A 27,061-nucleotide genomic window follows, 5' to 3' on the forward strand; every position below is an offset into this window, starting at 1 on the left:
ACAGGGATCAACTGAAGGCAGGTGTGTTACTGTTAAGTAGACTAAAGCCAAAATAGTCTTAGTTGGGATAGAGTTACTGGGAAAGAAACAGCCCACATTGGTTGGTATTTGAATGGTAGTGAAGTATGAAAGTGTACAAAGAGGAAAGGCTGATGTACAGTCTAAATTGTTGATGGATGATATGGAGTCCTTGATTGGCTGGAACTTGTTGATACAGTTGTCAAGATGCCAGTTATGCATGTTGGAATGGCACCTCTGATCACTTAAAAATAACTGTAAGTAATAAAAAGAATCATTCTCTTTTTATCCCTCTTTTTAAATCTTGAAACAAACTATGGCCAGTTTCTCCATAACTTGGGTACCAGATTTCAAATTAAAAGGGAAAAAGTTTTTTTTTTTACAACAAAAGCAAATTTTCATTAACAGAAAAATAAAAATGTGTTTTGGCTTGAGAATCACAACATTGCAACGTTTGCAACAAACGTCCACCTGGTCCCTCATGGTTTAATGTCCGCCTCCGGAAGCAGAAGTCTGAGGTGTTGCATTTATTTTCTTCCGCCGTACCTCGAAACATTCTTTCCGAAGCCGAACATCATATCATGAAAAATCTCAACATGTCGTGATTACCGTTCACATTTGTATCCAGCTACATTTTAAAAACATGACGGGCATTCTTAACAAACTTTACATCTCGTTTGTTTTGTTATTCATGCTGTTTCATTCTGATGTTCTGAGGTTCTCTGTGGCGGCACAAGGTAAGAGACTGACAGACGCTCGTGAGCTAACAGTGCTAGCATAACAGTAAACTGACAGTTATTGTTAACAGCTAACTGGTTATCACACTAATATTAACTTGCTAGCTGTCGCAGTGTTGTGTTCGTGTTTTAATAAGATATCAGTTTAACCAAACGAACCATGCTCATTGCTCAAAACATTATGTCGATCTCCGTAATGCTGAATTAATAATTTTGTTCTAACGTTACGTGCATTATAGTTTGAGCTAGAGCTGTAAACTACACCTCTTTAAAGCAATTTCAATAAAATCTGAATACTAAATTGCATAAAGGTAGGATCTAATGCTGGGCTTTTGCGTTAGACTGCACTCACTTCAGCTGTGTAAACCTTAGCTTTTTAGCTAAGTGCACTGGTAATTTATCTAAACTAGGTCACTAAGTGCGTCACATAAAATACAGGTCAAAATAAACTTCAAAGAATACATGAGAAACATGATATTAGGTTACGATATGGAGCATAGGGAGTTAGTAGTTTCGTAATGTCGTGGGGGCCAGACCATACTGGGCTTTAAAAGCTGTCAAAAGAATCTTGAAGTAAATCCTAATTTTAACTGGCAGTAAATGTAGGAAGGAAGGAAAGAATAGGGATAATGTGATCTAACATGAGTCTTAACCTTGAACTATAATTGATGTTTTTCAGGGAGCGATGAGTCACTGGAGCTCATGCGGTCAGAGGATGCAGTGTCCGACTTGGAGAACAGCCCCAAGTTTGTGGAGTCAGACGACCTGGAATCTCTGCCGAAGAGGCAGTTCAAGACGGCTGAGATCGCAGATGCCGTGATGGGAACAGAAGCCCCCATAGATCCATCTGACATCGAATCCCTCTTTCCCAAAAATGTGAAAGACTTCCAGTCAGGCTTCTCCCCGCCTTGTGACGACAACAGTGCCCAGTGTGATGCACATGATGTGGCTGCTAATGGAGCATCACTGGAGGAGACAAGCTCTGAATCATCACAGCAGGTTACTATCTAGAAGCGCTATAGTGTGAATATGAGTTGCTCTAAGTTAAAGAATATGACTCCAGGGAAACCATGGTAAAGTTTGGACAGTAAATCTTTATTCTGTGTCACTTCTTCTGGTGACAAAATACCACTGTGAGTTGTTTCCTTAAAATTAAAGTTGTGGCTTAAGAATCACGATGGCTAGCTGGCTGAGGAGTTCACAAATTATTTCTGGGAAAGTCAAAAGGTGATTTCTGGATTAAAGAAAAATCTCTTTAAATTGTCCAAATGAATTTGAATTTTCACATTCTTGATTTAGGCTTGTTTATATTTGTAAGAGCCATTTTTGTCAAGATTTTGTTTTTTTTTTTGTAAATGTTTCACCACTTGATAGAGTGTTGCCACTGTCAGGGAGGCAGAGGCCTCATTTGAGACATGTGGCAGACTAGGAGGAGGAAAACACTTTTTGATCATTTGGCAGGTTGTAAATGAAATGTTATATTTCTTTTGTCAGTGATTTGACTCATCACAGAGATAGTGGTACTCTGCTGTATTGTGTTGGACAGCCAATGACTGACAGACTTATTTCAGAGGCAAAGGGTCACTACAATATTTTTTATAATCAGTTTGTTTTAAGTCTCTTGACGTCCATTAATGTTATTTAAAAAAGTTAATACTGCCCCAAAACATTTGAGGACATCTTAGTGACATTTTAAGTAATTTCAACTGATCAGTGAATAGAAAAGAAATAATCTGTGGATCATTATAAAAATACATCATTGTAGATCCATGTTGTAGTCATAGTTTAAGTTCAGTTATTTTTCCATGCCTGATTTTGCAGAACCATGACTCAGCTAAAACCATTTGATACGAACACAGTGATGAGTTGAAACAGGAGAGGCAGTACTGCTGACGTTGACCTCTCCTTGGATGTTTACCTTCAGGTCACTCTTGAAATAGTGCACGCGGACATCAGTCCAGTGGAGGAGCAGAATGCCACAGAGACCGCCAAGACGTACAAGGTGAACTGTGATAAGAGGAACATCACAGGAATGGACAGTTTCACTGTGCAGGTCCTCAATGCTTCACAGGTATTCATGCTGCCCTCTGACTCTGTGTCATAAACACTCTTAACAGCTGGATATTTTTTCTGTATTTACATTACAAGCAGGGTTTTTTGTTTTGCATTTATGGTCAAAACTTTGATGTTATTCATACAGCTGTGGAAGCTGTACTTTGGCTACTCTTTACTGCTCCTTTTAAAACAAGCCAAGACAGCATAATAAGACCAAACAGTATTTGGACGTGTGGTGTTTCCATTCACCTACTTTTGTAAAAGATGATATCAGACTATGTTGATATTCACGACTTTTTTAATTTTTCAAATTAAGTGGCAGAGGAGAGGATTCCATTCCTCAGTCTGTGTCCCTATATGTCTTTTCTCTCAGGACCTGATGGAGTTCCTGAATGCTAACAGCACAGAGTGCTCCGTGGTGTTATTCTTCACCGCCTGGTGCCAGTTCTCAGCCAACCTGGCACCACACTTCAACGCCTTGCCCAGAGTTTTCCCCAGCATGCACTTCCTGGCGCTGGATGCCTCGCAGCACAGCAGGTGATGAGTCTTGTTTATGATATTAATGTGTATCTTCCCTCCCTCTGTGAAAGGAAAGAGCATTTAGGAATTTCTGACTCTCATCACTATTTGTGGTATGTAGCTTAGGTAACATCAGTTCTTTATCTGGTAGAAATATAGCCTTACAGTTTAATTACCAAAGAGTTACCAAGCTAATAAGGACAGAGATCCATCAGAAAGTTTCTGCTTGTGGTCACAGATAAAACTGGAACCTTAGACCTGTTGTTTCCCACATTTTTGACTTGTGAGCCCCTAAAATACAGATGTCCACTGTTCATCGCTCATCCCTGGAGATTATGGGCTCAATGTGGTTGTGGGTTTGTGAGCAGTTCCACTAAAGGCTTCTTTTTTCTTCCTGGATTTTGCTTCACTCGTGGGATCAAAGTTTACAGTGTTGCATGAATAAATTGCAAAAATCTGAGAAAAGTGATATAAGAAAACATTTCTGTGTACTATTGTTTAATTTTTTCACTTTAATTAGGTGGTGAGCTCTATGATTTATCTTGGGACCACCTCCAGGTTTGGACCCATAATGAACCGGAACAAATATTTTGATTCCCATATGGCAGTGTTTATTCAGTGGTGGTGTTGTGCTGGGTTGTTTCAGTGAGAGGCCCTTATAAGATTCTGTCTGAGAAACACTCTTAAACATAATGCAGATCAACACAACATCACTATTAACTACAGCCTCAATCAACACTCCTTTGAACTACTCTTAACTCAGCATTATGTTTAAACTGGTTGAATGGATTACTTCAGATCAGCATGCCAGCTGAATACTTAGAACTCAATTGTCATTTGTAATTCTTGTCCACTCCATCTTCAAACAGCCTCTCCACGAGGTTTGGGACCGTGGCGGTGCCCAACATCCTGCTGTTCCAGGGAGCCAAACCCATGGCTCGCTTCAACCACACCGACAGAACTCTGGAGACGCTCACCTCCTTCATCATTAACCAGACAGGTACAAACCGAGTCTGAAGATTTTTATGTTTAGAACTGCACCATCAATGATTATAAATATCCTCTGTGTACTGGCTTTGTTTCTGTAGCTGGAAAACATTAATTAATTTAGATTTAGGACATTTTGTCTGTGCTAAATAAATAAATAGCAGGAAGCTCCCTGTCATTCAAACTGATTTCTCTATTCAACTCATTCGCTGACTCACCGTCATGTCTGACTGCATGAGACATAAAGATTTTTACAAGATCAAATACATCTTGAGATTGTTTCTACTGGAATCCAATTGATAGTTAATTTTTCAGCCTGACAGTGACACTAGGAGAAGTGAAAAAATATAACTGATATATCAGCTGATATACACACATTGTTTTGAATAATCCCTCAAATGTTTTTATCAAACACAAAGATAACAGAGGCAGGATATTTTGCTGTTGAACAACAATCTTTCTAGTTTAAAATGACACCAGTGCACTCAAACATCAGTCTTCACTGGGAATTCAACAATTCAAAATTATACAAAACATCATGATCTCTAACAATAACAGTTTGATATCAGTGCATATTGGATAACATAAACACTCATACCAATATATTCGTGATAGGCCAATATCGCCCAACTGATATAATTGATGAACTTTATTTATATACAGAAGCACCTTTTGAAAACAGAGTTTACAAAGTGCTTTGGTAAAGTGTTGGTAAATGAAAAGAATGACATCTTTTTGCTGTAATTGACCCTTTAAAACCAGAAAAAGAAAACACTTAGGCCATACCACAATATCTAAAATTTAAGACAATAAATAGTCTCATCAGTCATGCTGTGTTTTCTGATAAACTCTTCCAGGGTTTGACACCGCCTCCGACAGAAACGTGATGGACGCAGACCTTGTCGGCCCTCTACCCAGCGTCCCGGTGAAGAGCATCGACTGGCTGCTGGTCTTCTCTGTCCTCTTCATCATGGGCTTCACTACGTACGCCATCCTGCGGACTGACAGCATCCGCTGGCTCATACCGGGACAGGAGCACGAGCACCAGGACTGAAAGCACGCACACATACACAGACTGCAAGTCACTGGATGTACATGATGATTGGATAAATGGTTTCCTTTGTTATTAAAATTAACAGTTGCTAATTTGTTTATGCTTCAAGTGTTTGATGAACAAAATTAATTTATGTGAGCCATTGTGATTTATAATAAAGATTATAATGATTTGTAGCTGTTAATGTTTCATGGCTTTTGGACTGTTGTTTCTGTTTTCTGTTTAGTCATCTTCTATTTCTTTTATTCGACATTTCTTCTCAGCTTACATTTGTTTCTTATGTGAGTTGAGCTGACGAAGACTTTACTTCAAAGTAATCCTATTGTATTAACTCCTAATTAAAGGAGCATTATGTAGTTTTTGGGAAAAACTTTCAATCGGAAGAGAAAGTTCTTCATTGACTGATTTGTTTTTATGCCAAAGCAAACTAAAGCAACTCCATCTTTATGACTTAATAAACTGAATAGAGAAACAACAAAATTCTAAACTATATGTGGCGGACCCTGCCACCTTTCCAGCTTGAAACAGTGTTCTGGACCTTATTCACCTCTGAGAACAGGTTGTTTATTCAGTTATGGACATCTGAGTTTCTATTATTACCTTTAACATTGTAAATATCAAAATTCTGAGTTTGAATTTCTTCTCCAAAACTACATAATGTGCCTTTAAAATTTGGCTTGGGTATGAATATACTCATTAATATTCCACTTGAATTATAATTATAATTTTGCACCCATTTTGTCATAGACCTTTATATAACTGCATGGAACGCTCACTCTCTGCATAACAAGACTTCCATTTAAAAATAAGGGATTTTAATCAGGCAGCAAGCAGAACAGCTAAAGTGTGAGAGGACAGGAGAGAGCAGAGGAGGTGGCAGTGCAGCAGGAGGACAGCTGACAAAGGGTCAGTCATGTCTGGGTTAATGTTTACCCTGAGGAGCAGCAGCTCATGGCCCTGCAGCCGACTGCTGGGGCTGAGCAGGCTGTGGCTGCCTCAGCTCTCCACGAACAACTCGTCTAAAATGGTGAGTGCTGCGGTGACAGTTAGCATTAGCATGTCTAAGCATCTTATCTACGAGGTAGATACGAGGATAGAGATATATGTGTGTGAGCGTAATCCCACGGGAGAAGGAGGACTTGTAGGACGCTGCAGACTCTGAAACAGCAAGTGAAACACAAGTCTTTGTCGCATGGAATGTTGTACGCCAAACTCTACTCAAAACACTCGGAATTTAAGGTCTACATCCATATCTGTAAACTGACACCGTAATGAGCATATTTTTTTTGCACTTTTGGAATTGCTTTGTAGCTTAACTTTAATTCGGCGGTAATAGTCTGATTGATATAACTCAACAGGCGATATTAACTTAAAGTTTCTACTTCGAGTTCAGCCGGGCTCGTTCACTAAGCTAACGTTACCTTATGCAGTAAGGTTAGTCTTCACCTGGGAATAAAGTTCTGCAAGCATTTGTCAGAAAAAAAAAATGAATATTTTGACATTAAATTCTGATGCGTTGATTTTTAATGAGCCGAACTGAAGATAAGGTTCTAACAGGTTAAACAGGTGTTACATTCACACTATTGTGACGGCGTGTTTGCAAATAATTAAGCCAATATTTAACAGAATAAGAATTGTTAAAGGATTTCGATAGTGTTTTCCACACCCAATTTACATGTGGGGGATTTCAGTTCAGTATACATAGTTTAATATGACTATCACATATGTGAGTTTGTCTTGTTTGGTCAAGCGTTGGTACTCGTTATTGGTGCTAGGCTGCCACCTTGTGGCTGCAGCACTAATAACACTCAGGTAACTTAAAATTAATGTGACATTTATGGAGGAAATCTCAAACTTGACCTAAAATCTGTTTTTTTACAGGAGCAGTCAAGACTGAATCAACACGTTTGGATTATAGTAACCTTAAATTAGAAGAATTCTAAAAATATGAACCAAGAACTAATTGTGAGATATATCAGTTTAAATACCAGTTTCGAAGATGTGATGTTGTCAAGTCAGAATTGCTTACATACAGTATGTAATTTGTCATCGATGTGATTAAAATTAAACAATTTGGTCTGCTTTAATTAAGTTAATGCAACTTTTTAAGTTAGTATCCATAAAAGTTATGTGTTACATATGGATTACTTTAAGGTATAATTCAACGTAGAACTTTTGACGTAGAATTAGATGGAGGTTTGATAGAATGTCATGTGTCGGTGTTTTAGGGAAGTGAATAAAAACTGAAGAACAACTAAATAATGAAAAAATAATACACTCTTTTGTCTCCAGTCCTCAGACTCCCACTGGCTCTCCCCTGCAGACCGCGATCAGCTGGTGATGGAGCTCAGGGCCACAGGCTGGGTGGAGGTGGAAGACCGCAATGCCATCTTCAAGGAGCTTCACTTTAAAAACTTTAATCAGGTGTGTGTGTGTGTGTGTGTGTGTGTGTGTGTGTGTGTGTGTGTGTGTGTGTGTGTATTTATGTTGATGTACTTCTCATGTGTTAGACCTTTTTTAAGGACATTTTCGTAAAGGGGGGTCACTTTCTTTGGTTGAGTTTAGGATTTAGACCTCATTTTAAGGTTAAGACTACATCTAGACAAGGCGGGCAGTTACGTCAATATAGTCGGGCACATACTCTATAATCATGTACAGTTAAGTGTATCTGATTTCTTGTTTCCAACAAAGTCTGTAGCAGCTCATTATTTCAAAAAGAAAGTTGTGCTGAAGAGCTGATTTCAAGCAGACATGCACAGAAATCAACATGATTTTAGTTTCCATATTGAATTAGATTTGAATGTTGTCAGCACTAAAAGACCTCACCGCCGTTATTAAAGAACTCTAACAAAGAGTTGGATATAAGTAGCTCAAATGATTCGTTTTGTTAGAATTTTTAAGATTAAAAGTCATAAGTAATCACAAAATTTGAACAAATCTGCCTCCCGCTGCTGCTCGACAGCGTGGATATGGACACACACACTCAGGCAGCTGACATCTGCTTCTGCCTTTCTATTTTTTTTTTTTTTACTCCAGACTCAGTTTTTGTGCAGTTTTTGCTGAATTCTGTCGGCCTCAGAGTTCTGCTGTGGTCTTCAGGGGGGCTGCTGTGAGCTGGCTGGAGGCTTGCTTGATGGGGATCAGGACTCGGGCCGCCAGACACACGGCCATTTTCACTAACCATCGGAAACACACAAATTCATCTGTGTTTATGTGCTGATTGGTTGCAGGTGGAGCAGGTTCCTCTCTGCTTTCACTGGTTTCGTTTGGTTCATGTATTTTTCTTTGTTCCTGCCTGCAAAGAAAAAGCACTGAGGACTATTGAAAGGTTGTTATGACAGAAGGTATTATTCCTGCTTGTTGTTTCACTGATCAGTGGGGCTCTGACTGAGACAGAGCATGTTGGGGATATTAATCGCAGTAATAATGTCGTGTTACTGTATGTTAATCTTTATGTTACTATGAAAAATAACAGTCGATTAGTGCCTGTTTAAATCACTTGGTAAAAAACAAATGGGTCGGTTTATCACGTCCTTTTTCTTTCAGTACTGGTGTAGGCATACCAAAATCATATTTCATTATCCCTTTCTTTGAGGAATATCAACATGTTTTCTCAATATAAATAAATGTTAATTCCTGTAGTTGAAACAAAAACAAAGGCCGTGCACATGTTCCCAAACAAAACATAAGGACAAAAACATAATAACGTGGCAAACAAAATAGTGAAATACAATCCGGAAGCTTTCTTTATGACACATTTATTCTTTTAGACCAGAATAGTCTGATTGGCATAATTCTGTTTGAACTGTATTTTCATCATTGCATCACAAAGTAATCCCAGTATTTATTTAATTCTGCAGAAATACCTCCTGTCCCAGACCAAGACGTGAGGTCATTTCTGTTTTTAATTTCAGGCTAATGTTCTCAGTGCATCAGTGTTTAACGCTGTCTCAGTACAAGCTGCAGCAACCACTTGGTTCAAGTAAAACACAGTCTAAACTACCACAGTTATGACTTATGTCAGGAAACATTTTATCAGAGGATAACTAAGACAGGCTATGAGTCTAAACAAGCATCTTTAGTTACTTTATTCTACAGTAACATTTTGGCCCTTATTCAATTGTTGCAACAGCATGAGATTATCACAGTACGATCAACATCTCAGAAAATATCATGGGACAAACTCTTCACTTTAATTTCACAAAATATTATCTCTGTACATGCATAAAACTTGATGTAAACTTGAAATATATTTATATAGAACTAATAACACCAATACAATATAACTTAAGACTGCAAATATAAAAGGTGTCATAACTCATTCAGGTGTGCCTTCAAACCATTTACCGCTGCATCCTGGGTGGCACTTCATGCTGCTGAGTGTCACGTGTTTGATCGAACATAAGATCTGTATTCTTCATTCACAGAGGATATTATTAAAACGAAACATTCAATTTTCACATGCTTCTCACGACACCCACATATGATTTAAATCAGAGACATACGTGATGTGGATGTAACACTAAAGACATTTTACGTTGGTTTATGGTTAATGTTGTCCTGATGAGTTGTCAGAAGATTTTAACATTTAAATAAAGTTTTACAATATTCTGTACTAGGGCTGCGAAATGCATCAACATTGTACCGTTTTCATAATATGAGATTATATGGTGAGGTTATATTGTGATATGATGTAAGTGTTGTCTTTTCCTGGTACTTGCCTTCACACACTTTGTCATCAGATCCACATTACTGATGATCTCATTGAGTTTAATGTGTGAAGTCACCAACAGTCATCCTTTTATGAATTGTCGAAATATTGACATACTGAGTGTGTCGTGATAAAGCTTGAAAAATACAGCAGGATTACTTTAAGGCCTCATTGCCCAGCCGCGTTCTGTACTTCCATAACATTCGCCAAAGCTTGTGAAATTAAGAAAATACAATATTTAAAGCAACACTTAAAAATATTCAAGTCAATATTCAGTTAATAGCTTTTTCTAGAGATCTGGACTATATCCTGCAGCCTTATTTAGCAAATGAAATCTTATTATGACCCGAGTACATGATTTGATTACATGATAACAAGCGTTTGAACAGAAGCAGGTGCTGCCATCTTCCCCCTTCAAGTGCTGTTAAAACAGCTCGCTACGACTGAAAGCTCCGAAAACGCCAGTTAGTGAAGATAAGCTTATTTCATCAAGCACGTGTTCGTGTTCCCACAGATTTGAGTTTGTAGTATGTTTTTGTCGTGACGAGGCTCTTCCTGAGTACATTTGTAAGCATCTGCCACAAGACGCACTACAAACAACTGGAAGTGTTGGGTTCAGCATGCTTGATGTGCCAGACAGGTGCAGATTCAGTCTGACAATAGTCAAGTAATACCATTGTGCCCTCGATGGAGTTCATACTCTACTTCTGGAGGGTAATAGAAACACCAAAAGTTACATATAAACGTCTTTTGTCCCGGTTTGCTCCGCTGCCTCAGCTCTACAGTGGGCGAAGTAAACTGCAACATCTCAAGGCCACTTAGCGGACTTCCTCTAATCCTGTCGTTAGTTGTTTTAGCCTCTAAAATAGTCTGTTTTTACACTTCCCCGTGTTTGAAGTCGATGCGGCGAGCGCTGACCTCCCCCATCTGCTCCTCCTGGCTCTAAAGCCTCTCCTCTTACCCCGACATGTCAGGCTGCATTACCCTGAGACACGCCAGGCGGCCAGTTGGCAGCAATTGGGGTTTCGATCAGAATGATTTCTTTCACAAACAATCAAATTGGTTAAAATGTTTCATCTGGTTCACAAACCACTAACAACCCCATCATTCCTTCTGGTAGATGTGCGCTGCTTTCTGTTTTTTTTTTTTTTTCTTGCCACCCTCATCTCCCCTTCATCTCTGTCTCTCCGTCTTTCGTCTGTCTCTCATTCCCACTCTGTGCCCCATGTTATTGGGGAATGAGCTCATGTTGTTCCAATTTTACATGTTTGGCAGCTCTCTCTGTCTGTCTCGCCGTTCCCTTCTCTTATTCTCTCTCTTGCAATTCTCTTGATGCATTTTCACAAACTCTCTACATGTAGCTCGTTTTTCATGGCTGTTCTTAAAGGGCTTTTACCGGAGGGGAATGGAGATGAGGAGCGACATGCTGGCTGATTTCCACTCGCCACTTATCTGCGAGTGATGGGCTTGAGGAAATCAGATCCCCGAGAGTTTATAATGAGAATAACAAATCCCCTCTATCTGTGAGTTGAAACACTTCTTCGTTTTGGCTGTAGAGGGCGGTAGAGGCGTGTCTATGAATACATCTGTTGAAGTGGAGCTGCACACAGAAAGGGCCACTCAAAGCTGTGAATTAACCAAAAAAAAGAAGATGACAGCTGGACTTTTTAAACTTCATTTTCCTTCATTTTGATTGCAGCGAATGGAAAGTGTTATGATGCCGTTTCGCCCATAATTTATCTGCGACATGCGGATCGTTAGTGGCAGTGGTCTTTCCTCATCAAGTCTGGTGATATTTAATCAAGTTTGAGAGGTGAAATCCTCTTTCTGGAGTCGCTTTGGTCAGTGAGAATCCCTGCAATCACATGTGGAAACATCTGTGTGTGTGCAACTTTGATACTGTACATTTCGGTCGGGAGTGTGCCTTTTTATTTATACTTTTTTTTTTTTTTAAGTTGCACTCACTGATATTGTTTACGCATAAAGCCTATGTTATGTATGTTTACGGATGACCATCTGCTTTACGTTTCGGTGGGTGAAGTGGAAACATTCATGCGACACAAGTGAAATGGGTAGCCTTAAGATGTAGCTTGTATCGGGAGAGGTGAGCTGTGCTTGCTCAACTGTTGTGTTACGTTAGGTGAAGTTGACAACGATGGTCTTCCGTCTTTTCCCACAGATATTCAGTCTTGCAGCGGTGGGAAAAAAACACTCAAAAAGCTGCAGTTGGGATGGAAAAATAGCTGGAGTCTCTCCTGTAAAGTGAACTCGCTGAGTTAGAGTCCCAAGTGCACTGAACTGGTTTTAGTTACAGGTTAAGACGGCGAATGAGGATGTCCATCAGTGAAGAGTTCAACAAGTTTTCAAGAGAGTTATAAGTGAAATCATTAGCACGTTGATCAGGTGGTAGATTGACAAAAAAACTGGATGGGCCACAGTTTTGATTGTTGATGAACTGTTTGCACAAATGCCAAACATGAGGATTTGCTGCTGGTCTTTGTTTTATGACATTTTGAACAGAATTGCAGGTTTTAAATATTAGGCATCTGGGATTTAGGCTGATGTTCAGACAGTTGAAGACATCACATTGAATAATGGGGAATTGCTATTTTTTTAAACCTATTTTGACATTTTAAAGATGAAACAATTGAACGGTTAATCGCTCAATTGTTTCATCTGTTTCAGCAGACTGAGTAGTTGATAAAGTCAAGACCGTGTTGTGAAGTGAGGGAAACTCGTACCCTATGTAACATAATGCATACATTATACTACGGCAACCAAAGAGCTAGAAATAAGCAAAGTTTAAAGGTCTGATTTGTCAGAAACTAAATTTGTGAGTCTCATTCCCAGGTTGTCAAATGCTGACACTTTGGAATGGCGGTCGACCAGATTTACGAGCCCAGAGCGTCAGTATTTGACAAGTTGGGAACGAGTCTAAAAATTAACTTTTTTTCTTACAACAACACCCTGCACATTGACATCATTTCCTGTTTCATGTTCAAGTTAAACTCCTCAAACTATATATATATATATATATATATATATATATATATATATATATATATATATATATATATATATATATATATATATATATATATATATATATATATATATATATATTTTAACTTTTAGAGGAACAGTCACCCTAAAATGAAAATTCATTCCACAAAACATTTCCAGAGCTTCACAACAAAACAACATTGCAGCACTCTCCTATACAACTGAAAATAATCATTGAATGGCTTCATACAACTCGTTCAGCATAATCCAAAGTCTCTGGAAGTCCAGAGATCCCAAATTTATTTGAGAAGACATTATTTATTTCCCTGACACGTGGTTGAGCTGATGCACCCACTTCAGGCGCTTTGAGCAGCTACAGTGAAGATTCCGGCTTTAAAAAGGGTTTTGAAATAGTCTTTGCAAATCAATTTCCTGGATTGTCTGTATTGGATCTCGGGGCTTGGACTTGGATTACGCCAGACAAGATGTATGGGGCCATTTTATGTTTTTTTTTTTTTTTTTTCAACCATTTTTTTTTTAAACATCTCTTCTTCAGTTGTTTAGAGGAATTCTCTCATGCTGTTTCGCTGTGAAGCTTCAGAAATATTTTGTGGACTTCAGCGTTTCACCTGACTTTCCATCGACATGAGGGCAAGTAGTGAAGTTCAGTTACTTCACAGTCACTTTTCCTTTAATTGCTGAACAAACTGTTCTCAATGTACATTTTAGAATGAAGTATTAAACAGGTTTTGCTCACATGTCCAAGTGAAATTAAGATTCATGAAATGAAAGTAAAATCAATTGTTACATTCTGTGTAGTAGTATCTTCCTAGTAGAGGCTAATGACTCTATTAATGTTCTCCTAACTGTTCTGTGATTTATGTACAGGTATAAGATGAAAATATATTTATTTTGCAAGTTCTGGGACTCAGGCTTCCTAATATTAAATGTGCAGGGAGATGTGTTAGTCGGCCATGTGCAGCCTCAACATGAGTATATACATGTTACAGACTGAAGCCGTGATGCAGTCAAAAGTCCACAAAGCTGCTTCAGAATCTGCTCATTAGAAATATTTGACAAAATAAAAACATTGAATGCTAATAGATATTTTTATATTAACATTTACAACAACGGAAAAAAGACACAACTGTGTGTCAAACAACACGCCAAAGATGCGGTTCACCGCAGACAATAACTGCATTACGAGCACCGGAAAACGCTGCAGCGTCCGCACAGCTTCTGGACTTCCAATTCTGAGACTGAGTAGAGCTGCTGCTGTGTGCCGACGGCTCCCTCCGCTCCCTCCGCTGCGCTCTCACAGGCTGATCCCCCTTTTTATATTCAGTCAGGGGCTCCCTCTCCACCAAATCTCCCTCAAGCCTCTGCCTCTCGTTACGGGCCTCGCTCTGCTTGTGTTGAATAAGTTGTCCTACAACTAAAACTGAGCCCCTGGGTAAACCAAACTCTCAGAGCCTTCCCCCCTCCTGCTTCACCGACACAGACACACACACACACACACACACACACACACACACACACACAGTACGCATACACACAGGTTAGCCAGATGAATTACTTTGCTGACGCTGGTCACTTGGTATTGGCTCTTTGTGTTCCCTACCTGTGAAATCCGTCCTCGTCTGACATACAAACAATTAACAAATTTGACTATTCGGTGGTGTTTTCTCTGTGTAATGACTGCAAACACGTGTTTCTTGATTGAGAAATACTTTGGCTATTTTGGACGTTTATTTATTAGTAGAAATAATATAAAAATGGTTGGTTACAGCCCTAAAAATACCGTTATTAGCACGGTTTACTAGTGTCATCATAGAATTACGATTACAATTACGAATTCAATTATTAATGAATAAACTAATGGATAGACTTGACAGTATTGGAAATGGTCAGTCCTAATCCAGTAAATCTTTTAATTAATTTAATTAGTGTGTTGGTTCCTGAGTATTCTATAATTTCTTATCTGTGTAATGGGTTTGATTTTAACCAGTGGACAGTTTTAGTTGTGAATAAACTTTCTGTGCATCTTGGAATGAAATTTTAGCTTTAAAGTCAGAAAATTGGTCATTTAATGGTAAAAATTGTTTAAAGTTCCACATCTAAACCTTATTTACACACAGTCATCGTACACGAGCGCTCATGCTGTGGGAGTGAGGGGCCGGTTAATGGGCTCAGCGGTGTTCAGTTCCCACCTCCGTCTCCAAAATGGAACTTTCCCTGGGAACTGCAGACGTCCCGCATTCAACTCGTCTTGTCAAAATGGCTGGAGGGCAGTGGCGAGGTGTGGCGCCCGAGCGGAGGTGGTTAGATAATCGGGCTATCAGTCGTTGGGTAAGCTAAGATGGCCCTGACGTCTGCTGTCTTTTGACGAGCCCAATGTCTTTTTAAGCCCGGGCTGGTAACCGTGCAGTTAATGAGGGGGTTTGCATAAGTTGGCCTCAACGCCGTGCTTGAGCATTACATGACACTCTTTACATAAATAGGAGCTGACTTGCGTGAACATTTGTTACACAGGATATTAGTCACTGAGTGTTCACGGCGTGTATCACCTTTTGTCAGGGTATCAAATTGAAGCTCCTCGTCGTGTTTCTCAACTTTTAAGGACGTTAACTTGAGAAGATTACGATGTTAGACAAACCCAGCAGAGCGCCCTCTGCTACATGAAAGGACTCCAGCACTTGGCAGCTTTGCTTCATAATTATTCAATATTCTGCTTTAAGTTACATGTCAACTTAGCGGGCAGCCTTGTCCGGCCAGCTGGAAGCTTGTGCAGAGCTGTTTGTGGAAGGAGAGAAATGAGACGTAAGAGGTGTGGTGGTCATCATCATCTCCATCACCACCACCACTGTGCAATTCACAGCGTTCTTGCCTTTCACTGCGGAGGAGCGAAGGTTTTCCAGGGGGCTGACGCTGACGCGGGTGATGATGGGGCTCGCAGGGTAATCATTGGGTAGTCGTGGTGGTGTGTAATGGAGGAGAGCGGCTTGTCTTCATGTGTGTGTCGGCACATACTTGTGTGCATGCTGAGGAGGTTTGCATGTGTGCTTTTATACATGCATCGGCGTGCACGTGTGTGTGTCCGTCAGAGGCTGGTGAAGAGAAGGCACAATCTGCATGCACTTAGTCCTGGCAAGACAGAGCAGGCGTTTCTAAGCCCCTGGACCGCGCGGCGGTGGAAAACCGATCTGTAAATAACAGACACATGTGTTTGAAACTGAGTCCTGTATTCCAGCCCACGGCCGCAATGAGAGAGAGAGAACACCACTCTGCACCGACGTCAAATTGTCTCATGCAGTGTTGTGTGACAATCATGCAGTAATAGCACCCAATCGGCTCCTCAAAAGCAGGAACGTGGGGAAAGGGGCATAGCAAGGGGTCTGCCGTCGGGTGTTTCTGATTATTTGAGATGGGGCCTGCATAATGTCATGTCAAATTATCTGAGGCTGACAGCTACAGCTTGTTGGGCCAGTTGGAGAGAGCTGGCTGGCTGGCTGGCTGGCTGGCTGGCTGAATGGATGGATAGTCGACAGGCTGGCTGACCTGTTGGCTCGAGAAGTGTGGCCCGTACAATACAAATGGGGTAAACAAAGCACTTTGAGAGGGAGAGTCCTTGACCTCTGTTGACATAAGACCTCAGCTGGGAGTCGAGGGTCGGTTTTATATTCTTGTTTGGCGTTGAGTTGACCCACAGGTGACAGACGGGCCACTCCGCCACAATTGTGTCCTTCTACTCTCCTTACTGCCCCCGAGGGACCTCCACCTGTGAGAGAGGGGTCGATGTAGGCCACCATTTCTCAGGTCTTGTGGTGGGAGATTACTGCCTTCCTCGCGTTTTCTCTCCCCATATTTTGTTGGACATGAAGAGTCTTTTCTGAGGGTTCATGTTGCAAACAGGCTGAACTCCTCATCTTCTGTTTCACATTCCACTTTCCCTCCAAATTACATTTTGCACTGCGGTTCGTTTGTGCATCAGTGAGGTCTAAATGGGGACTTGTGATTTTTAAGGAAGTGTGACACTTCTCTCGCGTATTCTGCAGCACTTTGAAGTTTGGATAATGAGTATAAGCTCTGGTTGAAGGCTGGCTCACTGTCAATACAAGTGACTCAAAATACAAATCAAAAACACACTTATTTGGTTTCAAATAAAGCATTTGTTCTGAATCATTAGCAAACAGCCATGAGCTGGCATTGGAAAATATAATTGAATTAAAACTGAACTGAGAGAGACCGATTGTTGTTCCACATTAGGAGTTCCTTCTTCTGCCAAATATAGAAATCTGTGGGGACGTATCACGAAGAGGTGACTGCAGATCTTTGCAGTTGTAGACTTGTAATGTCAGTGAATCTACATCTACAGTTGTGTTATTGTGTTAATGTTGCTTTAAAGTGGTGTGACCCAGTTGGCAGAGGCGTAGTGTTGAAAAGGGATCCTCCCTGTATTAAGTGGGGAAGTACAGCCATTATTCACACATGCTGATCAAGGCCAAGAGCCTGAAAACAGTTCGTCTCCAGGAGGAACAAATATGAAACTGTTCCAGTAAAATGCAACCCTATTTTCTTACAGTTGTGTAACCCAGCTATAATCAGCAGACAGCAATTTGGACTGCTGACCACAGGCCTCAAATGCAGCCGAGGAATTAAACTGGCATTAAGTAGAGCTCCACTGATCCTGGATTCTTGAGGCTGATACTGGTATTTTTCCGATAAAAATAACTCTGATCATAACGTCTGATAGTCATTTTATAACATAACTAAACAATTTTGATGAAGATGCGTCCAATTTGGGCATTAAATTGCGACCGAGAAAGGCACTGAACAGAATATTTTACAGTTGAAAAATAAACTTGGTGGAACTGTTTGTAAATTAGATTTAATCTTTTTGTACTGCAATTTACAATTGTGATTATCTCTGAGCCAGCATATACACTAATACACACATGTCTGTAAAAAGTCAAAATTGGCGAATAATATTGGTCTGGCTCTGGACTTAAAGGAAGATTTCACCCAAACCCAAAACATTTCCGGAACCTCACAGCAAAACAGTGTTGCAGCGTTCTCCTGAACAACTTAAGTGGATGGGGACTCGATTTAACCTGACCAAAAACAGAAAATACATCTCATCCAGCGTAATCCAGGTCTCCAGAAGCCCCCGAAATCCCTGAGTATTGACATCCTCAATGGACAGTCAAGCTTGTGCACCGGCTTCAGACAGGATGTGCGCTAACGCATTTAGCTTAGCAGCTACAGTTAAGATTTCGCAATGCAATGCTGTTTTGCTGTGAAGCTCCAGGAATGTTTAATGCACTGTGAACCTCTGTTGTGCTCTCCATCGGCATGAAGGTGAGAAGATAAAGACTTCACTGTCTGTGAAGTGATCTGTGATGCAGAGCGCCCCCTGCTGATGACAATGGAAATTCCAACAGTGATCAAATTCAGCTCCATTGTTCCATTATGTTGGTGTGTAATTGACACAAACACTGAAGTCACTTTATAATAATTCTGTACTTTTAAAAAAAAAAATTAACAAGCATCATTAGCATCTGCAGATCTGTCACCTGCCTGGTACCAGTGATGTTTGCAAAAATTGAAAACAAAATGATTTGTTGGTGTAAAAAAAGAAAACTGTCGTCACACAAGTTTGGCAAACTGGGAGTGTCTTATAAATGCGAGGAGATGAGTTTTTGTTCAATAACAGAGTCCAGGCTGGGAAGTGGAGTGTTTGAAAGAACGCAGTGTTTTGAAACGGGACAATGTGCAGGAACACTTAAGTGTTCACACAGAATCCTTTTACCTGTCACTCAATGTTCCTCAGCTGCAGATTAGCTGGAGCTCGGCCCTGAGAGGGAGAGAGGAGAGAGAGAGAGGGGGGACATGTTTGGACAACACCTGACATGACAGGCTGCTTAACCATCTCCATTAGAGCCAATGAGAACTGAGAAAAAGCAGACCGCCTCACTCTCCAAATTGGTGCCAGTGGGGTCAAGTTGCAGGAATATGCCAATTACTTAAATTGATCAGGAGACGGTTTCCTTGATAACCAATTTGATCAAGCTGCCGATCGTGTTACACGCGTCGCGCCACGCGGGCCAGCGGACAGGACGTCTCAGAAATTGGTTACAACGCACTAAAACAGCTCAATGCCATTTCTTCTGTGAGAGTAATTCTGTTTCGTCATGTCAGGTGGTGGACGGGGCCGCAGCCACGGCTGTAAACAATGGCGTTCAGTTGATTTAATTAGGCAGGGAGGAAGTATTTAGGGGCTTAATTGAGATTGCAGTGGGAAATTGCTCTGAAATAGGCCTACCTGATTTAACCCCCCCCTCTCTCCTCAGTGTGGGCATGACGAGGGATTTCACTCTCGTCTTTGTAGATAATTAGAATAACCGTAATCACTCCGTGGATGGCCTGTGATTGGAGAGAGCCACATGCCAAACTCGAAATATGAAGAGTGTGTATGTTTCTGAGTGTGTGTGTGTGTGTGTGTGTGTGTGCATGCTGTCCGCTGCTGACGTGGGTGTGGAAATATGCACATACAGGCCTTCATGAGTGTTTCCTACAGGCACAGAGAAGTAGTGTTGCGCCTCTCTGTGCCTCCGACAGCAGCAGCGCTCCTTTTACTTTATGTCCCCGTGATTCATGTATTACCTTTTCATTCTCGGATGCAGCTAATAGGAAATTAACCCCAAATTCTTTCTCACATATTGATATGTTCCCATTTTCTTGGTGGTCTATGATGGTAATTTTAAAGTGGTAACAGACAACTTCTCAACTGATCAAATACCAACAATAGAAAGTCAAATTTGACCATGTTTGGAGTTTGAGATGTCCTGTTAACAAAATTAGAAGCAGGGCGGAGCGGTGCCGCTGTATCAGAGTCTAAATCCTACATGCTTGATGATGGCATGACAACTGGATCACTTTTCCATTCGTTTATTTGTTATTAGTCCAGATAATCCAAGCATGAAACGTGGTACTTTTGTACAGTTTGGGGCCTTGAACATTTGAACATTTACTGCATTATAATGACTCAAAAAAGTAAAATTATCGGGAAAATGATCTTGATATCATGTCAAAACAACTCTTGTTATTCCATCAACATAAATAACTTGGGATCTCGAGAACACAAGTGGATTTGACTCGTTATCACGGGAAAAAATGAGGAAATAATCTGTTAAACTCATGAGTTTTAAGGGCGTCCATACCTGCCACCGTAAACAACAGCTCTACAATAAATCTCACCTTACGAGAGTTATAATGTTCTGCTTTTGTTGAAACTATTTTATGGAAATGGTGATTCAACTGAACAGTGATTTATTTTTTTTTTTTATGGCTGTTGTTTGTGGTGCTGTGTAAGCCTTTTTCATCTTGTACTAAAAAAATGTTCATTATATTTTGTCCACTGCATTTATATCAGTCAGGGTAGACTAGACTAAAATTCACACAAGGAATTGCAAAAAAAAAAAAAGTTTCAGATTTGTAAGAGGGGAAATTAACTTCCTGAATTGATTTTGATTGACGGCTGATTGTTTCCTTCTCACCAGGCATTTGGCTTCATGTCCCGGGTGGCTCTGCAGGCAGAGAAGATGAACCATCACCCAGAGTGGTTCAACGTTTATAATAAGGTAAGAACTTTCCATATGTTGTGGCCCAAATTACAATTTTAAAAAAGGTGGTTGAGGAGTCACTTACAGTGGAGAATTTGTTTAGTGTTCATTACAGAATTCCGGGCTTGTGCAATCAAATAGTGTCATCATGCCATATTGACAGTGCTACGGTTGGTTTATAACAAATTACAGGCACACCGAGATCAATCGACTCTGGATAAAGTCAGATTGTTCCCATGTCAAACAATCCTCGCTGGTCCACTCAAAGCCTGAAACACACTCCGTTAGTCAGAACTACAAAAAAAAACACAGTAGCTTCTCACTATAATCCCATCGTTTTTCTTGTGAAAAGCCCTGCAAATATCTCCACCTCGCCTCCACGAAGCTCCCACCACCTCAACACTCACACGCACTCTCTCTTTTCCCTGCTTCAGAAATAAAGTGGTGGTTGATATGACAAACGCAGTCCCTGAAAATCTCTCAGCATTAGGGCTGTAGCCACTGAGTTACTGTGTGGTGGACCGGGCCGCTCTGACAGGAATGCTGCTCCTAATCCACTCTTTATTAAAGTGGCTGTAGAACGGTGCTACAGGTCTCTGGGCCCCCACAGCACTTTCCACCAGACACTGACACATAAATCCCACTCACTTTCACAAAATAGATGATGTATACTGAGCTACTGCTAATATCCTCTTAATATTCGCTCATGTTCTGCTCCGTTTTCTGGGCTCTCAGTATTAAGATGCGAGTTTACAAACATGTGGTTCTGAGCCAGTGCTGCTCTCCAGGGAGTAACCTCATTGGTCGAGTCAAACCTCAGTGGGTGGATCCAAAAAAAAAAACTCTCCACTGAATTTATCACAGTTCCTGCCATATAACAGGACATCTTTTTACTTCACGCATCTTGTTTGGATTACTGTCTTGCTACTCATATAAAATACACTGCGTACTGTGAACTTAATGCACACTCCCTCATGACTACTTTGCACATTCCTGCACAAAACAGTATATTACTTTTGTTTGAATAATGGTCATATTATATATTATTTTGTGTTTTATGATATTTATTTTTCATATTTGTTCATCAATTATTCAATTTGATATTTTTGCTCCTGACTTGCAGTGCTTCCGTTTGAGCTTTCTTGGCAGTATGCCTCATTTATAGTCTGATATCTTTCCAAAATTGAGGTAAGAAGATCGTTATCAGACTCATATCTGCACCTTAAAGCACAGCGCAGGAGTCAGCCATCAAACATAAACAGGAACGATGGGTGAACGGTAGCTTGTTTTCTGTCCAGAGTTCTTTATAAAAAAAATAAATAAATAAAAAAAAATGCCAACCAACACCTCTGACGCTCACTAAACATCAACTTGTGGTTTTAGGGGGAGCTGTGTGCTGGAACTACTTTTTGCCAACACTAGCTGGGCACAGTGCCTGTGAGCAGCTTGACAGTAATGTCACACAGAGACCAAACCAAAACCTGTGCCTGTCGTCTGAATCTGGCCACTGGAGAAGTTACACAGAAGTACTCGGTTGATGGATAAACTCCCCATGAGAAAGCAACAGCAAAAAACAACAAAAGTATACAGTTACCAACATACAGTAACATCAGCTTCTGCTTCCAAAAAACTGTTTAAACAGGAGTTGTGACATTTAAAGGAAAACTCTAATGAAAAACTGTCTTGACGTTCAAACACTGAACTCCTGCAGTCTTGAAAAGTAGCATTGAAAAGTCTGTTTGTCTCCAGAGAACAGCAGCTGTAGTCAGCAGCTACAAGTGATGACAGTGTTGGCCTAGAGTCATGGTGAGAAACAAACAAGAAAGCATATAAAAACAAACAAAATCACTATTTCAACCAACACGTCCTCGTGCCTAAAGGAATAATTGGGTCAATTGACAATTATACCAAAACAACATGTAAATGGTCGTTGGCGTGTACCAGTGACAGGTGTACCAGATTTTCATTGTCACATGGCTAACGTTGTTAAATGGTTACAGTTTAGTTATTTTTAAGGAGATCATGGTTTGAGTTCAAATGTGAATGTTAGCTGAAGTTATGTTGATTTAAAATGTGTAGTGATAAAGTCTGTACTTCAGCTGCTGCTGGTTCCTGTTTGGGCTGAGTTGTCTCGACGTGCACTTGAAAAGAGGACACTGACCCCTTACTAATACTTCATAATTCAATTTAAGCTTGATTTCTTACCAGTGCCCATGCTATTTTACACAACGTTCCAGCCAAACACAATCCACAATCTTATCCGACAGCCATAAACTGCTTCTGTCACATTAGCAACACCTGTGATTATTGGCATGAACTTAAAATATTCCTTGGCCAGCTCAGGCCTTCATACACCCCCCAGTGCAAACGTTCCTACAATTAGTCAGTGTTGACTTTTGGTTTCACATGGGACATAAACAGTGTTCTGATGTGTGAACTTTATTGCTCTTTATGCTGCATCACCTGACTTCCTCTTTTGTTTCCATCATGTTTACTTCCACCACCAGAGGTCGGCACCTAGCAATGAACCAAAATATGGGTCATAATAAGCTGCCTGAAAACCAATGTCCATTTTCTTGTGAGGACAGGCTGATTTCAGCAAAATCCACGTCTCCTATATTGACTCAAAAGCTTTAAACCAAGACCAATTAATGAGAGAATTAACAAAACTATAAATTAAATTAAATTAAAAAAGAGATTTTTTTTATTTGCTGAAATTTGCTAAATAGATACCAAGAGCAGGTGTTTAACTTGATGACATTAACCTTCCTTTGCTTGACCTGTTCTAGCTTTGTGAATGCAAACAGTGTGTCTGTGTCCCCACAGGTCCAGATTACACTCACTACACATGACTGTGGAGGACTGTCAAAGCGGGACATCAAAATGGCAAAGTTTATCGACAAAATCGCAGTTTCAGTGTAATGTTTTTGTCTTCACTATCTCCTGCTGATCCATCCATCTTGAATAAAATCTGTGGAAGATATTTTTTTTATTTAGTTTGAAGCATATTTTGTACAAACTTTCTGTATCAATAAATCATTTTTTGGTGAAATGGTCTCGTCTCTGCACTCAAGTTCAAATAAACTTGAAAGACTTTGCAGACTCTGTGGTTTAGATTTAGGATTGTCTCTCTAACTGATTCAGGCAGATTTGATTTCATCGTGTGTGTCACTGTGTGGGTTTTCTAGTTTTTCAGCAGTGTTTGTTTTCACACATGGATTTAGAACAGGGTGTAATTGCTCTGCAGGGCTCTGTCCGGTACTTGCCAGCGATCCAGAAGATACTCCCCCCCGTCAGTCCTCCGCCACGCCACATGTTCTCCTGTTGGCCCTGAACAGTGGAGCAAAATGAGAAAGGGGTCAAAGTCGGTAGGAAGGGGATTTATTTGATTTACGGTTTGGTAAGGGATGATTTGCTGTGTTTTCCTGACTGCACGAAAAGATCAGCAAAGAGAAAAGAGTTTAGTAAAAGCCAAACCAGTAGGAGTGTGTTTGTGCTGCCAGGCTGGGCTGCAGAATGCCTCTGTCCTCCTCTGTTGTGCTCTCTCCTCTGAGCCTGGAGGAAGGACGTTAAATTCTTTCCCCTTGGGACTGATCCAGGTAGTGTACAATGAAGAAAAATCCTGAACACCTGAATTGCTCAGATGGTTGTTCCTTAACAGAAACTGGTCAGACCTTACTGGTCCTGAGTCTGGTACTTCTAAAACTCAAAAGGGCAAAAACTGCATGTGTTGAAGTCAGTTTCCCTGTTGATATGTGGTCCTCCTTGTTTTACCCTAACCCCAATCACTTATATCCGCAGCACCTACCTTGCTACATGTAGTCTTCTTATGGCTGGTGTGTCAGGGTTGCCAGTGAGCATCAGTGGCTCTAGTCGGTGTGGGGCACAGGACGGCTCTTATCGGAGGCGTTTTGGGCAATTGCACAGATCCCTCTGACTGTTCAGGTAGTGGATCAAAAAGGAAAGGGAGCCTGTCGCTGAAATATCAATCACTTCACCCATATTTGTATTTTCAATTAGAAAAATTAGGTGTCAAAAGATGTGGCTTAATGAGGACAACAGTTTGTGTTTCAGCAGAGAAGCATTTCCTTTGACGGAGGCACAGAATGTACGAGCTTGTTGGCCGCAGGTCGAGTGTTCAAGTGCAGCTTTTTGGCCGACACGCAGGATACGTGAGCTGAGACAACAGTCAACCTTTGATGCAGTTAATTCTTTGATGTCCGTTCGGTGTTTGTCTGAACCGCTAATGTGGATTTGGGCGCTACAGCAAAACATTTTAATGGGAAGAAAACACTCAAGAAACAGACATAGTCCTGTGGTGTTGATCCTCTCAGCCAACTCTCATCAACAAAGTAAAGAACCAAATTTTGCGTGTGTGTCCAACCAAACCTTTAACTGTATTGAGTACTGGATCTTTATACGACTCTGACAGTGTATGAGGTAGAAATAAACACATGGTAAGCGAACTAAAGCCGATCTTAACAGGCTCCCACTGAGTTTGTATAGTTATATTTAGAAGATAGACACATCTCAACAACTGACTGCTGTAATCAATCAGATTAAATGTATCTGGTAGAAACTGACATGTTGGCGTTGCTCCAGGGCCATCGTTAAAACCTATAATGTTATGGCTGTGGAAAAAGTTTGGTGAGATACATACATGGGTGACGTCATCCTGTGTAAGGCTTGGTTAAGGTTCTTAAAGGGTGTAATTCAACCCAAAAAACATCTTTTCCTAAACCTAACCAAGTGCCTGTGTTGCCGAAACACAAACAGTATAACACTTTGTTCCAAATGGGATGTGAGTCCTGTTCTTAACCCCTTAAAACAAAGCATCTTGTTCCAGATGTGAACTTTGTTGCTCTTCTGTATGTTGGGTTGCAAAGTGGTGACATCACAACAGCGTGATTGGCCAGCTGCTTGACTGCCCTGGAACATTAATTATGATAATGTCAGAACGACACTAACATAAAGAGGATGCAGTGGCTTTCTAGTTAAAGCGCAGTGTTCAAAATGTGCCAAGATGGCAATTTGACAGTCCACTATGGGGTGATTGCTCCGTGTGTGTGTGTGTCTGTGTGTGTGTGTGTGTGTGTGTGTGTGTGATATGAAGGAAGAGGCATGCCTCCACTCCAATTAGAAGCACGCTTACAGGAAACAGCAATTAGACGCAGAGCAGCCAAGGTCATTACAATTAATGCAAATTACCTGGCCCCTGCAAAGTGGAATGGCCTCTGTGGCCTCTCATCTTCATTCTGGGGGCTTTTCCACCACCGTTCGAGTCTGAGTACCAAATTTAAAACCTTTCTGAGTATTTTAACTAAAAGTAAGTTTGTCATACTCCACAGGTCATTGATGAAGCATCCTTGCTTACAAAGGTTCTGATCAGAACTGGGGGAAAAGCCAGTTGGTTCCTTGGATAGCATCAAGCTCCCAATAATCTCAAATGGAACAAGTTCAAGAACCAGCACTTATTTGTGAAAATTATTAAATTAGGTGTACTTGGAATAATCAAAACAAGAAGTCCAGTTTTCTGACCACATTTTGTCCTTGACTGGTAACTTGAGTCATATTGGCTGTAGACCAGCTGCATTTACACAAGATTAAATAATTTGTCATATTTTCACCATTTAACGGTGAAGGTCACTCCTCATGCAGGTTAGTGAGGCTAAAGCGCATGCTCAAAGTTAGAAATATACAGTGATGGACTGGTAATCTGGAATTTGTACAGATGCCAGAGGGGCCACCTGCCCACATGGGCCTTATGGGCCAGCCAACCAATCAGAACGCAGCCCAAAGATCATTTCTGTCGCCCACTTTGAGACGTAAATAATACTCCTGCGCTAAATGAAAACCACAATTTCCAAAAACCTTCACATCCACCAATATAACAAAACACTCCATTTTAATAAAAATTTAAATACCACATACGACTCTCTCTATCACAGTCATGGTTACCTTTTACGGTCACAAACTTTCATATCAGTCTGCATTGATTGTTTTGTAGCGAAATTATTTCTTATTTAGATGAAAACGTACATGATTTGAAATAAAACAAATATACCTGGATTTTTTTTTTTTTATTTGATTTGATTTTTGCAAAAGTTAAAATGAAGCAATGCCTTCTGGGATTTTCGAGACTGAATCGAGTAGACCGTCTGCGTGGTTGTTGGAAGTTGGAAGACTGAGATTAAGGTAGTAAATAAAAAAATGAATGGAGGCATCAAGAGACACACGGGGCGAGCGGAGAAAAAGAGAGAAATCTCAGAGAGCACTGTTGGCTGGCGGGGAAAAATGCTGCAAACTGACTGAGTTGTTTTTAAAATAAGGTGCAGCTTGAGCTAGCACCAGTGCT

General features: G+C 40.5%; 2 protein-coding genes across 2 annotated transcripts; both read left to right on the plus strand.

Annotated features, from left to right (window-relative positions):
- Window positions 1–531: 531 nt before the first annotated feature.
- txndc15 (thioredoxin domain containing 15) lies at window positions 532–5,546 on the plus strand. Its single transcript, XM_037119022.1, has 6 exons — window positions 532–755; window positions 1,435–1,754; window positions 2,680–2,826; window positions 3,184–3,347; window positions 4,199–4,329; window positions 5,174–5,546. Exons 1-6 carry the CDS (start codon window positions 662–664, stop codon window positions 5,368–5,370), a joined length of 1,053 nt encoding a protein of 350 aa, XP_036974917.1. The 5' UTR covers window positions 532–661; the 3' UTR covers window positions 5,371–5,546.
- A 651-nt stretch (window positions 5,547–6,197) lies between these two features.
- On the plus strand, window positions 6,198–23,765 carry LOC119030987 (pterin-4-alpha-carbinolamine dehydratase 2-like). Its single transcript, XM_037119029.1, has 4 exons — window positions 6,198–6,397; window positions 7,663–7,794; window positions 20,644–20,724; window positions 23,533–23,765. Exons 1-4 carry the CDS (start codon window positions 6,284–6,286, stop codon window positions 23,626–23,628), a joined length of 423 nt encoding a protein of 140 aa, XP_036974924.1. The 5' UTR covers window positions 6,198–6,283; the 3' UTR covers window positions 23,629–23,765.
- The last annotated feature ends 3,296 nt before the right edge of the window (window positions 23,766–27,061 follow it).

This window comes from Acanthopagrus latus, chromosome 13 (genome assembly GCF_904848185.1).
Source record: "Acanthopagrus latus isolate v.2019 chromosome 13, fAcaLat1.1, whole genome shotgun sequence".
NCBI classification, from domain to species: domain Eukaryota; kingdom Metazoa; phylum Chordata; class Actinopteri; order Spariformes; family Sparidae; genus Acanthopagrus; species Acanthopagrus latus.

Excerpts from the sequence above, each read along its gene's own strand:
- txndc15 (XM_037119022.1), top strand. The coding sequence starts at position 662 with ATGACGGGCATTCTTAACAAACTTTACATCTCGTTTGTTTTGTTATTC. Across the intron at positions 3,348-4,198 it reads GATGCCTCGCAGCACAGCAG|CCTCTCCACGAGGTTTGGGA; the intron begins GTGATGAGTCTT and ends ATCTTCAAACAG. Across the intron at positions 4,330-5,173 it reads CTTCATCATTAACCAGACAG|GGTTTGACACCGCCTCCGAC; the intron begins GTACAAACCGAG and ends AAACTCTTCCAG.
- LOC119030987 (XM_037119029.1), top strand. The coding sequence starts at position 6,284 with ATGTCTGGGTTAATGTTTACCCTGAGGAGCAGCAGCTCATGGCCCTGC. Across the intron at positions 6,398-7,662 it reads CGAACAACTCGTCTAAAATG|TCCTCAGACTCCCACTGGCT; the intron begins GTGAGTGCTGCG and ends TTTTGTCTCCAG. Across the intron at positions 7,795-20,643 it reads ACTTTAAAAACTTTAATCAG|GCATTTGGCTTCATGTCCCG; the intron begins GTGTGTGTGTGT and ends CCTTCTCACCAG.